Below are 15053 nucleotides of genomic sequence, written 5' to 3' on the forward strand. Positions count from 1 at the left end.
AGTCATTTTGGGGGTGAACTACTCCTTTAAGAATCATAATCATGTAATGCACATTCTAGAGTTTGAAGCTCAGTCAGTAAAATCCTCAGTGTTCATTTCACTGATGTGTAAATTCTCTTCACAGTGTCTAAGCACCTTTATAGTGGTACATGTTTAAGGGGCCGTGTCCACTGAAAGCTTGAGCTGCCAATGCAACTTTCTGTCAAGCATTTCTATGGTAAAGACGCTGGCACTCTCAGCACCATAGACTGTAAAAAATATATGGACAAAGTGAAGCCATTGGTTTCTATGCAGCGCAAATGACACATTTTGGGTCCTTGGCATGGGTGTCGCTATCATAGATTGTAAAGGCACCAGAGGATGCTATTGGCTGCCAACGGTCACGTGCAACCGCAAGGATACTTGGGAGAATGTGGTCGGAGCCTCCCGAAATACAGCACACGAAGAAGAACACATCCGGCTGGTATCAGCTTAGTTGGCCAGAATGGCCACGCCCCCCGCAACTTTATCATCAATGTTAACATAAATGGGACCGTATTTTCACAAAATGCATACAGTATGATGGTGATTGAAAGGCAATATTTAACTAGCGATAGGAACCATAAAGTATTTATGAAACTGTTAATTAAGGTTAGAAAACGAAAGGGGAAAATGAATGGGGTCCAATGGAGAACAATTCTTTTTGCGATTGGCCGGGGGGGGAAACAGCGCAACTAGCGGCCAACCATAGGAAGTTTTAGTTCCGTATTGGAATCATTTTAAATCGGCGGAACTATGCCCCTGCTCAGCGCCCAGCGTTTTTTTAGTGAACTGAAAAAAACGTTCAACTTTTGAAGAGGAGCGCTGCTCATCAATCTCATGTTTGATCCTCCATGCCGTTTCAACCCAGTCATTTATTACTTGAATTTGAATCGTTACCACAACCATGAGAAGCCCATGTTTACAGTGGTTTCAGCCAGGCTATTTGTGCTAATAACGCATTATACAATTTACAATTTAGGATCAAGAAAATGTACTTTAACTTAATCCAGAGTGATTTACTATAAGCAAGGACAGCACAAGGTACAAGTAATACTGTACATCAAATGCATTGAAATAGTCGTCTAAAAACGTAGGTAAACCGAGAAAGAACCTATCATCAGTCTAACAGCAGAATAACCCAAAAAATCTATAATCTGTACATTGAAGCTAAACACACTATAGGATACCAGGTCAATGACCTGGCATCTGTCTACATAACATGCTATCTAAATTACATCTTCGCCTTTGCATAAGCCTGCATGGTCATCAAGGCTAGGGCAAGTGCTACGGTATGTGCTATGGGCTTCAGATTACGGTGGAAGGTAGTTTGCAGTTCAGCATTATTTGAGCACAGCAGTGGTTGATAGGTTTGAACATTATTAGTGTGGTTGTCTTGGGGCAACACACTATTAGTTCTAGTGCAACTTTCTTTCTTTATTTCTAAATAGGCCTTTAGCCAATCAGGAAGCAGAATTCTCTGTGACCTCACCATTATAGAGTAAGTCCATTGAGTTCAACGGGGGAGTGGTGCTAGCTGGGGGATTGGTCAAGCTTGTCATGACAATTTGGCTATCCAGACAATAAATAGGCAACCACAATCACAATTTCCCAGAATTACATCTTTCTAGATTATATTTATAAATCCTCTGTGCCAAGCACTCTGGACATTTCTCATCCGACACTGTCGTGCTATTGTGTTCCAGGTCCACCTGGTCCGAAGGGGGCCAGAGGGGACAAGGGGACACAGGGGCCAGTTGGCCAGCAGGGGCTGAAGGGTGACCGGGGGGACAAAGGCGTTCCAGGAGTACCAGGACTTAGAGGAGAGAAGGGTGCTGCAGGACTGACAGGGGTGGCAGGTCCCAAGGGAGGGCCTGGGGCCAGGGGTGGCCCTGGTCCTAAAGGATCCAGAGGATCGGGAGGCCGACCTGGGATCCCCGGGGACAAAGGTGAGCCCGGTGCTCCAGGGCTCATTGGCAGGGATGGACAACCCGGACCGCAGGGACCACAGGGGGCCCAGGGCACCAGAGGAGCAGCCGGAGCACCAGGGTCGGAGGGACCCCGTGGCGGTGTTGGACCCATTGGTCCTCCTGGTCCCCCAGGACTGCCAGGGCTCCCTGCACTAATCCCTCAGCCCCCCCAAATCCCTCAGCCCCCCCAAATCCCTCAGCCCCCCCAGTCTCATGAGCTACCCCCGCCTCCCCAGCCGCCTAAGTCACCTCAGCCTCCCCAGTCTACTCAGCCCCCTCAGGCTGCTCAGCCTCCCCAACGCCCCAAACCTCCCCAAACCCCCAACAAACCACTAGAACCACAAGCCTCTGTGTCTCGACAGGTCCAGCCTCCTGTTGCTACAACCCCAGTGCCTGGTGAGTAGTTACTATGTGTGGGTAAAGTGTATGTGCTTGCGTGCGTGCGTGCGTGCGTGCGTGCGTGCGTGCGTGCGTGCGTGCGTGCGTGCGTGCGTGGCGTGCGTGGCGTGCGTGGCGTGCGTGCGTGCGCGTGTGTGTGAACTACATACAAATGTAAATGAAAGAAAACTATGATTTTATAGTATGTATGTACTGTAGACTTGGGAACCAACAGTTGCCGAGCCATGTGGTCCAGAAGTCAGGAGCCTGTCTCCTGTTCTTTAGCGGGAGGCAGCTTGATATACAATACACCCAGGGCCTGTTACAGGGCCTTATACCCAGTGCTGTGTTCTACCTGTAACGCACATATACAGCGTCTGCTGTCGGAAGTAAAAATATTAATAGTTTCTGCCCTTGTGAACCTTTCAAAGTAACGTATTTGATAGGCATTATGCACTGGCATATATGCCCTGGCCACACGAATAGCCGCGGATCATAGATTATAGTATGCCCTAAAAAGAAAGTATAGAACACACCACTGCTTATACCCCAATCCAACCCTTGATGCTGAGTGCCAAGCAGAAAGGCACTGGGTACCATAGTTATAGTCTTTGGTATGACTCAGCCAGGGATTGAACCCCGACCTCGATCCAGTCTCAGAGAAGACGCTTTATCCACATGGCCACTGACATAAAATGTATGTCCTAAACAGGATAAAGAAGATAATCTTCAACCATGAGTCTCCAAAGGAGATGGGGGGTTTTATCAGCAAAGGATAGCAAGTTAACAATTAGAGTGTGACTCTATTTTATATATTGAATATTGAATTAGTGTTGATTTTATCAGACATTTTTGCTCTACTAAAAGTCGAGCATTTAGTCTAACAAAACCTTAAGTATTTAGTTTAGTTTTAGTCAACACAAACTGTTTACATTTTAGTCTAGTTTTAATCAATGCCAACTCTTTTAGTCTACTTTTATTCCATGAAAACACATGAATGTGGATGGATCATATTCATTCAATCTCAGATTCATTTGTATAGTTTGGATTGGTTTCCCTTGTGGCACTAGGTTGAAAAATAATAATAATAATAAATAATAATACAAAAAATGATATATATATATATATATATATATATATATATATATATATATATATATATATATATATATATATATAGAATATCGTCACTGTCTGGCAGAAACCTTGTATCTCCAAATTTCAAATCTGTAAATCTTTTTGTAAGGTAAATCCGTGTTTCATCATACAAGACTGTTGCACAAAACTCGTGAAAATAGCCGATCTACACGCACACAACGCCTCGTATCGCGAGGCATTGTGTGCTTGTAGATCTGCTAAACTAATTTCACTAGTTTAAATCATTTTAAAAATGATACATACAAAACAAACGTTTTTGGATATACAAGGTTTCCACCCGACAACAGTGATAACTATAACACTGTTAATTCATTTCTATAGGTTGTCCACCTCAGTGGAGAGGATTTGAAGACAGCTGCTACTACTTCTCCTCAGGTGCACAGAGACTCAATTTCGATGAGGTCTTTGCGTTTTGTACCAACCAGACATCCTCTATGCTCGTTATCAACAACAACGGCGAACAGGTACATTCAAGTGGACCAGAGACGATGACATTCATTTCTTTACATAGGCAAAAGGTGAAGGATATGCACATCCCCAGACGTTTTTACGGTGCCGGATCCAAAAGTAAACTATAATGAACAAAAAGAGGCAATGTCCGCACACGTTAAAATGCTCACCCGTCTTTTCTTTATTAATAACCAAACAACGTTTCGCCCAACAGGGCTTTCTCAAGTTCAAGTTACAATGATCTGGCCTTTGGACCATTTTATAAGTCCACATCAGTGGGTGTCCTCACTCAATCAGTTCATTACCCAATCGAAATCCACTCCATACAATAATGATTATCAGTTAAAGGGCCATACCTCTGAACAATATAGGTTAAAATATCACACATTACATATCACAAAAAATAAGCAAAATACATACAATACAATATAGGATCTAGATAAGCATGTCAGTCAGGTACAAAATTATTACAGAAATGGTCTAATATCCAAATCCAAGTTCATACCAAAAGGTTTTAATGTTCTAAGTTCATATATCCAGAATGTCTCCCTTTTTAGTAGGAGAGACTCCCAGTCTCCTCCCCTGCGAGGTTTTTCTACTTTCTCCAATCCAATATACCTTAAGGCTGATACATTGTGGCCAGCTTGCATAAAGTGCATAGCCACTGGACTACGTATGTTCTGAGTCCTAATGTCACTTCGGTGTTCAGTAATGCGCGTTTTAAGCGCTCTTGTCGTCATTCCCACATATGCTAATGAACATGGACATTTTAACATGTACACCACATGTGTTGTTTTACATGAAATAATACCTTTAATGTCATATTTCTTTCCTGTTGACGGATGATTAAAGGAATTACATTTGTAAGTAAAATTGCATTGTGTGCAACTACCACATTTATAATTGCCATTCGGGATATCATCCAGGAAAGTTCTGGGTTTAATGGGTGCTAGGTCTGATCTCACCACTAGGGACCTAATGTTAGGAGGTCGTTTATAGACCACCTGTGGTGGGGCTTTAAAGGCATCTTTTAAAACAGGGTCAGTTGTCACAATATGCCAGTGTTTTTTAATTATGTTATTAAACACATCACCCAACGGTGAGTATGTTATAAAACACTGTGGTACTTTTTCCTTAATGGGTTTCACTTTAGGTTGTAGGCATTCCTCCTGGGATATATTATCAAACCGTTCTGATGCCTTATCAATCCACTCTTCAGGGTATCCCCTATTTTGAAAACGTACTTTCATATCCTGTTTTTGTTTTTCATACCTTTCTGTTGAGCCACATATCCGCTTAATTCTATTAAACTGGCTAATAGGTAAGCTTTTCTTAAGTGGTGTTGGGTGGTAACTGTCTCGTCTTAGTAGGGTATCTCTGTCTGTTGGTTTTCGATATAGGTCTGTCGTCAGTGAGTTACCTTCTCTTATGACAGTAATATCCAGAAATTCAATTTTGTCAGTGCTCATATTCAAGGTGAATTTTAATTCACTAGCTTCATTCAAGAAAACATGAAAAGCATTCATTTCCTCAATTGTACCATGAAATATGAGAAATATATCATCCAAAAATCTCCGCCATATTTTTATCTTTTTGAAGAAGGGGTTCTTTTCTGGATTGTAGATCCACTCCTTTTCAAACCATCCCATGAAAAGGTTTGCTAATCCCGGGGCCATGGGGCTGCCCATTGCAACCCCCCGAGATTGGAGGTAGTATTTGTCCTGAAACATAAAGAAATTATGGTATAAGACCAGGGATGCCAAGTCTCTGATATGTGTAGCACTTGGAGATGCGTCTAAATGATGCTGTTGGAGGAAATGCTCCATTGCGTCCAGGCCCGCTTCATGGGGAATATTTGTGTATAAACTTTCCACATCTAAAGTCACCAATAGAGCATTCTCTTCAATCTCCAAGTTTTTAATGGTATTTATAAAGTCTATGGAATCGCGTGTAAAGGACGGCAGTTCCATAGCGCACGGCTTTAGAAAATAATCCACAAACGTGGATATCTTTTCAGTCAATGAACCAATACCAGATACAATGGGGCGGCCCTTTGGATTATTCAGACACTTGTGTATTTTTGGTAGAGTGTAAAATATAGGGATGCAGGGATTTTCCACTTTCATAAACCCACATTCTTTTTTCGTTATCACACCTTGTTCTAAAAGTGTGTCAAGTTTGTCGTGGATTCTAGCTTTGTATTCCATGGTGGGATCTTTAGACAGTCTTTGATATGAGTTTTCATCATTCAATTGTCTCATGCATTCCTTTACATAATCTACTGTATTCTGAATAACAATCGAGCCCCCCTTATCTGCAGAGCGTATCACAATAGTGGAGTCCGATTTAAGAGCGCGTAATGCTTCTCTCTCTGCTTTGGGCATATTGTTCATAGTTTTATATTCTTTTTTATTTTTCAAAGCCCGGTGGACATCTTGATCCACCATACGACAGTAAGTATCCAATGATGCATTTCTGCCCTTAAATGGAATAAATACTGACTTGGGTCTAAATGGAGTACTGGGTTTATTTTCCTCAGTATCCATATCCACTTGAGTAGTGACAGGCTCTGCCACAACCTGCGTTAGCACATCTGTTCTAGGTAGATAAAATTCTTTAAGTCTTAGTGTTCGAAAGAATTTTTGAAAATCAACCATCACTTGGAAGTCGTTACAATAAGTAGTGGGAACGAAGCTGAGGCCTCTTCTTAATGCAGATAATTCCGTCTCAGTCACTGACCTGTCCGAAAGGTTTAGTACTGCTTCTGGCTCCGGTGCATGCGGTGTGGGGAGCGTGTATTTCTTCTTTTGTCCCCTCCTGCATTTCCGCCGCGGCCACGCTGAGGCGCTGTTGGCTGGTAGCTGCGCCACTGCTGATGATGCGGTTGCTGCGCTTTCATTTGGGGAAGCCCTTCTCCGGGATTCCCTAAAAAATGGCGAGGCGCTGTGTCTGACTGGCTCCCACCACCCGATTCCAATGATGACGCGGAGGTCCAACCATTCTTTTGTCTCGGTTGTTGTCTTCGCTTTCCGCGTTTTGGTCGTGGTTTCTCTCCACCTCCTTTTCGATATCCGTCTTTCCAAAAGTAGATCTTTTGTTCATTGTAGTCTTCTATATCCCTTGAACTTATTTCGTTTGGTCTCTTTCTTTTCTTCCTCCAGTTTCGTTTTATACTCCTGAAGTTCAAGTTTAACGTCTGCCAGTTTCTTCTTATCTGGTAGTGCCTTTGTTATTTCCTCATTTGCTTTATCTATTTCTTGTCTTGTACGTATGAGTTGCTCAGTTTCTTCTCGGATGCATAGTGCCATCAGGTCGAACGAGGCCTTGTTTAAGATCTCGCACCATTTCTGACAAAAGGCGTCATTATTTCGCCCAATTGCAGGCTCTTTTTGTATTCTAAGCCCCCGTGGTATTCTCTGACATCTCAGATAGTCACTCAACGTAATTGTGTGGAGATATTGACCCACTTCTTGTTCGATTAAGTGTTTCATCTTCTTCATCTGGGTCTCAATATCTCCAGTAGAGTTTCTCACCATCGGGATCCTTGTCTCATCATTAAACAAGGATTCTTTTGTCATGATGCGTTCGTAATCTTCCGTTGTAAACTGGAAGGTTGCCGCGAGGTCCGTTTCTTGCTGGGTTGAATCCTGTGGCGTTGTCATCTTAAGAAAAGTACAATAGCTTAAAGCTATACGGGGAGCAGTGGGAGTGCTATATCAAAAATAAATCATAGGCAAAAGGTGAAGGATATGCACATCCCCAGACGTTTTTACGGTGCCGGATCCAAAAGTAAACTATAATGAACAAAAAGAGGCAATGTCCGCACACGTTAAAATGCTCACCCGTCTTTTCTTTATTAATAACCAAACAACGTTTCGCCCAACAGAGAGAGAAGCATTACGCGCTCTTAAATCGGACTCCACTATTGTGATACGCTCTGCAGATAAGGGGGGCTCGATTGTTATTCAGAATACAGTAGATTATGTAAAGGAATGCATGAGACAATTGAATGATGAAAACTCATATCAAAGACTGTCTAAAGATCCCACCATGGAATACAAAGCTAGAATCCACGACAAACTTGACACACTTTTAGAACAAGGTGTGATAACGAAAAAAGAATGTGGGTTTATGAAAGTGGAAAATCCCTGCATCCCTATATTTTACACTCTACCAAAAATACACAAGTGTCTGAATAATCCAAAGGGCCGCCCCATTGTATCTGGTATTGGTTCATTGACTGAAAAGATATCCACGTTTGTGGATTATTTTCTAAAGCCGTGCGCTATGGAACTGCCGTCCTTTACACGCGATTCCATAGACTTTATAAATACCATTAAAAACTTGGAGATTGAAGAGAATGCTCTATTGGTGACTTTAGATGTGGAAAGTTTATACACAAATATTCCCCATGAAGCGGGCCTGGACGCAATGGAGCATTTCCTCCAACAGCATCATTTAGACGCATCTCCAAGTGCTACACATATCAGAGACTTGGCATCCCTGGTCTTATACCATAATTTCTTTATGTTTCAGGACAAATACTACCTCCAATCTCGGGGGGTTGCAATGGGCAGCCCCATGGCCCCGGGATTAGCAAACCTTTTCATGGGATGGTTTGAAAAGGAGTGGATCTACAATCCAGAAAAGAACCCCTTCTTCAAAAAGATAAAAATATGGCGGAGATTTTTGGATGATATATTTCTCATATTTCATGGTACAATTGAGGAAATGAATGCTTTTCATGTTTTCTTGAATGAAGCTAGTGAATTAAAATTCACCTTGAATATGAGCACTGACAAAATTGAATTTCTGGATATTACTGTCATAAGAGAAGGTAACTCACTGACGACAGACCTATATCGAAAACCAACAGACAGAAATACCCTACTAAGACGAGACAGTTACCACCCAACACCACTTAAGAAAAGCTTACCTATTAGCCAGTTTAATAGAATTAAGCGGATATGTGGCTCAACAGAAAGGTATGAAAAACAAAAACAGGATATGAAAGTACGTTTTCAAAATAGGGGATACCCTGAAGAGTGGATTGATAAGGCATCAGAACGGTTTGATAATATATCCCAGGAGGAATGCCTACAACCTAAAGTGAAACCCATTAAGGAAAAAGTACCACAGTGTTTTATAACATACTCACCGTTGGGTGATGTGTTTAATAACATAATTAAAAAACACTGGCATATTGTGACAACTGACCCTGTTTTAAAAGATGCCTTTAAAGCCCCACCACAGGTGGTCTATAAACGACCTCCTAACATTAGGTCCCTAGTGGTGAGATCAGACCTAGCACCCATTAAACCCAGAACTTTCCTGGATGATATCCCGAATGGCAATTATAAATGTGGTAGTTGCACACAATGCAATTTTACTTACAAATGTAATTCCTTTAATCATCCGTCAACAGGAAAGAAATATGACATTAAAGGTATTATTTCATGTAAAACAACACATGTGGTGTACATGTTAAAATGTCCATGTTCATTAGCATATGTGGGAATGACGACAAGAGCGCTTAAAACGCGCATTACTGAACACCGAAGTGACATTAGGACTCAGAACATACGTAGTCCAGTGGCTATGCACTTTATGCAAGCTGGCCACAATGTATCAGCCTTAAGGTATATTGGATTGGAGAAAGTAGAAAAACCTCGCAGGGGAGGAGACTGGGAGTCTCTCCTACTAAAAAGGGAGACATTCTGGATATATGAACTTAGAACATTAAAACCTTTTGGTATGAACTTGGATTTGGATATTAGACCATTTCTGTAATAATTTTGTACCTGACTGACATGCTTATCTAGATCCTATATTGTATTGTATGTATTTTGCTTATTTTTTGTGATATGTAATGTGTGATATTTTAACCTATATTGTTCAGAGGTATGGCCCTTTAACTGATAATCATTATTGTATGGAGTGGATTTCGATTGGGTAATGAACTGATTGAGTGAGGACACCCACTGATGTGGACTTATAAAATGGTCCAAAGGCCAGATCATTGTAACTTGAACTTGAGAAAGCCCTGTTGGGCGAAACATTCATTTCTTTACAATCAGAAATCAATCAGGTTTATATTAATACCACTACTACTACTAACAATAATACAATTATTATTACTAGTAAGACGCCTCAGGGCGACAAGCGACCTCGCCCCTAAAGGGCGAGGTCGTGCCATGTCTTGGCCATCTGGCCAGTGATGGATATCGGACCAGTTACCCGGTGCTTGACAGCTCTTTGGCATGGGATCAACTTTCGCTTTGGCATGTGAAGGTGATGTCAGGTCATATATGGAATCTGGCAGGTTGTAGTCTGGCAGGTTGTAGAAGTGGTATCCGATGTTATGTCATTGCTAATTTCTACCCTTCTGATGAGTCTGAGACTCTGAGTCACAGTGATGTCAGAGTATGATAGTCAACAATGTGATGTCAGAACGTGCCCATATATGGGCATTACCAAATATGACCCTTCCCAGATATGCGCTTAATATTGATGACATCGGACAGGGATCTCCATATATGGGCATAAAATGGACAAGGATGTAATTAATTTGCAAGTGTGACTCGTGATGACATCAGTGATCTCCATATATGGGCATAAAAGGGATTCTGTTAGCATAAGTCACTGTCAGCATACGTCTGACATCATACATACAATCCCTTGTATGCTCATATATGGAGATCCCTGCTCTGAGTACCTGACATCACTGTGATGTCACCTGTGATGTGTCACGGTGATGTCACCTGTGATATCACCTGTGATGTCACAGTGATGTATCAGGGGAACCACAGTGTCAGGCGTTAGACAGACAGAGATACAGTCAAGCTGTGACCGTTCACATACTAAACTGCAACCTACAGTCGTAATTATAATTTATTTATTTTTATTGTTGTTAGTATTATTATTATTTGAAAATATTGCTAATTCATTTCCGTCATAAATGTCTCCTCCTTCCTCAGCAATGGATAAAAAAGCAAATTCAAGGAAAGGGTTACTTCTGGCTGGGCCTGACAGACAAGGAGGAAGAGGATGTCTGGAAATGGGTTGATGGAACCCTGCCCATCTTCACGTGAGTTAATCAGACTGTCTAAACATGCTATGGCTGATTACCATAGCAGTGATTAAATCATCAATCATTCAGGTCAACTAAGCATCCATGAATCAATCGAGTCATTTCTAAAGACAACGCTGTTGGTCTACTGTTTTAGTAAATGGAAGCCAGGCCAGCCGGATAACTGGGCCCATGGCCACGAGGAGGGAGAGGATTGTGCAGGTCTCATTCACGAGGCCAACTGGAACGACTTCTTCTGCACTGACCGCATCGGTTTCATCTGTGAACGACCCTCTGACTGTTAGTACCCTCTATGGAAGCTTCATCGTTATTGATGTCATCATTGTTGTACTACTGGCTGATATATTCTGGCTTCATCTTCTTGATAAAGCCGCCTATATACCCGTATCTGATTATGTAAATTGTCTTTATTCTGTATGACCCGCATGCAGTTGTAAATAATGTATGCAGGGGCGTCACAAGGGGTAGGAAAGCGGGACTGAGTTACTGGGGCCCAAGGTGGAGGGGCCCTAATAACTTTATCTATGGTGCCGCGCTGCGAGCTTGTAGATCTGCTATTTTTGAAAAGTTGTGAAAATGTGTGAAAGTCTTTGAATATATGTATTTTTTAAGCGAACATTTCTAACTCAAATTTTGCTTATGGGGGTCCCTGGAACTAAATATTTTTAGATCGGGGTCCGTGGCCAAATACATATCTTGGGGGTCCTTGACATATGTTTCTTTATTTTCACGATTTTTCAAAAATAGCAGATCTACAAGCTCACAGCGCGGCACTCGGTGCCGCGCTGTGAGCTTGTATATGTGCTATTTTTCAATAGTTAACATTCATGGGGGGCCCGCAGTGAATCCTTGTACCCAGGGCCCAGAATTTGGTGTGACGCCCCTGAATGTATGTATCCCTCTCACTCTCTGTCTCTGTCTCTGTCTCCCTATCTCTCTCTCTGTAGTGAAAGTACCAGTATTATAGCATTCATCATTACCGTCACGACTGGTCTCGGGGAGAAGTTGAAGAGGAACTAATACTAGAATAATGAAGGACTTCTGGAGCAGCTCTAAATCTAGAGGACTCTGATAAAGCACTCATCGCAGCGTGGTCTAGCATCACTGAGACTAGAGCGGGTCTTTGTTTCTCTGTTTCAAAAGACACTTGCGTCACTACAGTGCAAAGACAGAAAATGCACGAATCTTCTCCAACGTTGCTCTGATACGATATAGTTGGACTGAAGGAAATATGAGAATGTAGTCAATTCATTAGGCTATGATAAACCATTCGTTGGTACAGCCACTTGATGTATAGTTGTTTGTGTAAATAATACTTCTCAAAGGACACAGTGTTGGTTGGGATAGAGTTTCATTATCTTCTTAAATTACAAAACATGTACCTGTGAATGATGTTTATAAAGTGGTACTTTTGTCCCAATGGCTCACATACGTATTCAGCAACATGATCGTAAATAAACTCTAGATAAAGTGTCACAATAATAATAGAAAATGATCAGCTCTTTCAGTAATTTAATGAATTCCAAAACTTTGAAAACAAATCTTTTAGTATTGAAATGTCCTTTTTTTTTTAGAAAATATGCTGAAAGTGAGCACCATTTTTTTTTACTTTTGACTGCCATTATGAAGCTTATATTAACCATACATTAACATTATGTAATGTCTGTGATATAGCCACCATAAAGTGATTTGTTCATTATGTTCAAATACAATATGTAAAAGATGTTACAGTTTTATATATATTTGTTTTTGCATAGTTTTAATCAATGGTTTATATGAGTGACCTTTGTGAACCAGTTGATGTTACCATGCTCATGGTACAGAGTTCAGATTGTTGTGACATCTGGCTCAAGGATGAAGCTGGTGATAAATTACCAGGTCCCCAAGGACCAACTAAATAGTAAATACAGAACACTTATTACAATAAAATGGGAAACAAATGGTGTGTGTGTGTAATCAACAATTATTATTTCTCTTCTCTGAAAATGTTGCAGATGCATGATCCTTTTAACCACTTAAAGGAGCTATAGTCAACTTCTTCTTGAAAAACGGATGCTAAAATAAAAATGTTTCGAAAATATTTTATAAAAAAATAAGCTTCATATATGTGTTTCTATTCAAAAACTAGACCAGGTCACCTGGTTGTGCCAGACCCGCAATGAAAACTAGTATGGCACTGAACTAACACATGAACACACAGGATTTTATAGTCTCAGCAACAAAGCGTAGTGAGCTTGTAGATCGGCTGTTTTCACTAGTATGGCACTGAACTAACACATGAACACACAGGATTTTATAGTCTCAGCAACAAAGCGTAGTGAGCTTGTAGATCGGCTGTTTTGACTAGTATGGCACTGAACTAACACATGAACACACAGGATTTTATAGGCTGAGCAGCTGGAAATGTTTGTGAGCTTGTAGATGGGCTGTTTTCACTAGTATGGCTGTGGGGCAAATGTTTTGCAGCACTGAACTAACACATGAACACACAGGAATTTATAGTCTCAGCAGCTCGTCAGCCAACTCAACTCAGCTGGTCCCGTACAGGTGACGGCACTCAAGGCAATCAGCCGAGCAAGGGAAGGGAGGGGCAGATGAGCAGTCAGAGGCAAACACAGGCACACTGAGGAAAAGAGGGACCGACCGACAGACAGACCGACAGACCGACAAAGCCTTATGTAGGCCGACCCCCTGGGTCTGGCAATGACCACAAAAAGCGTAAAATAATGATAAAATAATCATTTTGGCCATTGTCAGACCGACACTTTGTTTACATTCTAGTCTAGACTAGGATGTAAACAAAGTGTCGGCCCTACAATGAAAAAGTTGACTATAGCTCCTTTAAGCACTATATTTCAAAAATAGCTGAAATAGCCGATCTACAAGCTCACAGATGATGATGCCATGTGAATGAAGACGTGTGTGTGCACACGCCGCGCGCCTATGTTTGAAATAGTGGCTAATCTCCTGAACCCCCAGAGTCCCTACATTCTGAGAGAAAAATGTGCCAAACTATTGCAGATCTACAAGCTCACACATGCAGCATCCCTATTCTGTGGGGGCAGTGCCAAAAAATAGAAGATCTACAAGCTCACAACTCATCTTGGGGATCACTCATAGTCTCCTTGATACCTAGCTCTATGGATAGAACTCAAAAACTGTCTAATCATCATCATCATCTAAGACAGGGGTCTTCAACGTTTTCAGGCCAAGGACCCCTTAGTTGAGAGAGAGAGATGAAGCAGGGACCCCCCACAACCCCCATATAGTTTCAATGTTTGACAGCACAATCATCAGTGTATTTTGGATTCATGTTAATGTGGGTTTTCAGATATTTAACCACTTGAACCGTAAATACTTAATAAACTTGAACTTTCACTCTGTACTTAGTCTGCTCCAAAAATAGCTCCAAAAATAGCAGATCTACAAGCTCACAACGCCTCGCAGCGTGAGGCGTTGTGAGCTTGTAGATCTGCTATTTTTGGCTAAAGTTCTCAGAATATGGACGCTAAGGTTCAAGTGGTTAATATAAAAAAGCAAGAAAAAAACAAGTTTCTATCACACAAAGATTTGGAGGACCCCCTGTAGTAACTCTGAGGACCCCCTAGGGGTCCCTGACCCCCTGTTGAAGACCCCTGATCTAAGAGTTAGTTACTCATAGTGATGAGATATCATAGCGTCACGTGATCGCCATCATCTGATGATGACATGTTTTTTTTCCTATAGCAAGGGCAACTCTTTCACTAGTATTACCGTCCGTAGTCACAGTGTAGGCTTTATCATTTTACTTTCTATCATATTATTATCTTAGGTTAAACTCAGGGTAAAGTAACTAAGTACATTTACTCAAGTACTGTAGGCTACTTAAGAACAATTTTGAGGTACTTTTACTTTACTGGAGTATTTCAAATGTCCCATACTTTTACTTCTACTCCACTACACCTCAGAGATAAATATACTTTTACTCTACAACAATTATTTGAAAAATG

General features: G+C 41.4%; 1 protein-coding gene across 1 annotated transcript in view; it reads left to right on the forward strand.

Moving 5' to 3' along the window:
• The window catches only part of colec12 (collectin sub-family member 12), a gene marked incomplete at its 5' end in the record, with an annotated part of 47950 nt that extends 35788 nt beyond the window's left edge, over positions 1–12162 (forward strand). Inside the window, 5 exons of the mRNA XM_080725643.1 lie at positions 1725–2384; positions 3846–3988; positions 10952–11061; positions 11201–11343; positions 12012–12162. Coding sequence (XP_080581769.1) covers positions 1725–2384; positions 3846–3988; positions 10952–11061; positions 11201–11343; positions 12012–12031 — 1076 coding nt within the window. The 3' untranslated portion in view covers positions 12032–12162. The remainder of the gene's footprint in view (positions 1–1724; positions 2385–3845; positions 3989–10951; positions 11062–11200; positions 11344–12011) is intronic.
• Between the last annotated feature and the right edge of the window lie 2891 nt (positions 12163–15053).

Source organism: Nannobrachium achirus (genome assembly GCF_963921795.1).
Source record: "Nannobrachium achirus genome assembly, chromosome: 5".
Classification (NCBI taxonomy): domain Eukaryota; kingdom Metazoa; phylum Chordata; class Actinopteri; order Myctophiformes; family Myctophidae; genus Nannobrachium; species Nannobrachium achirus.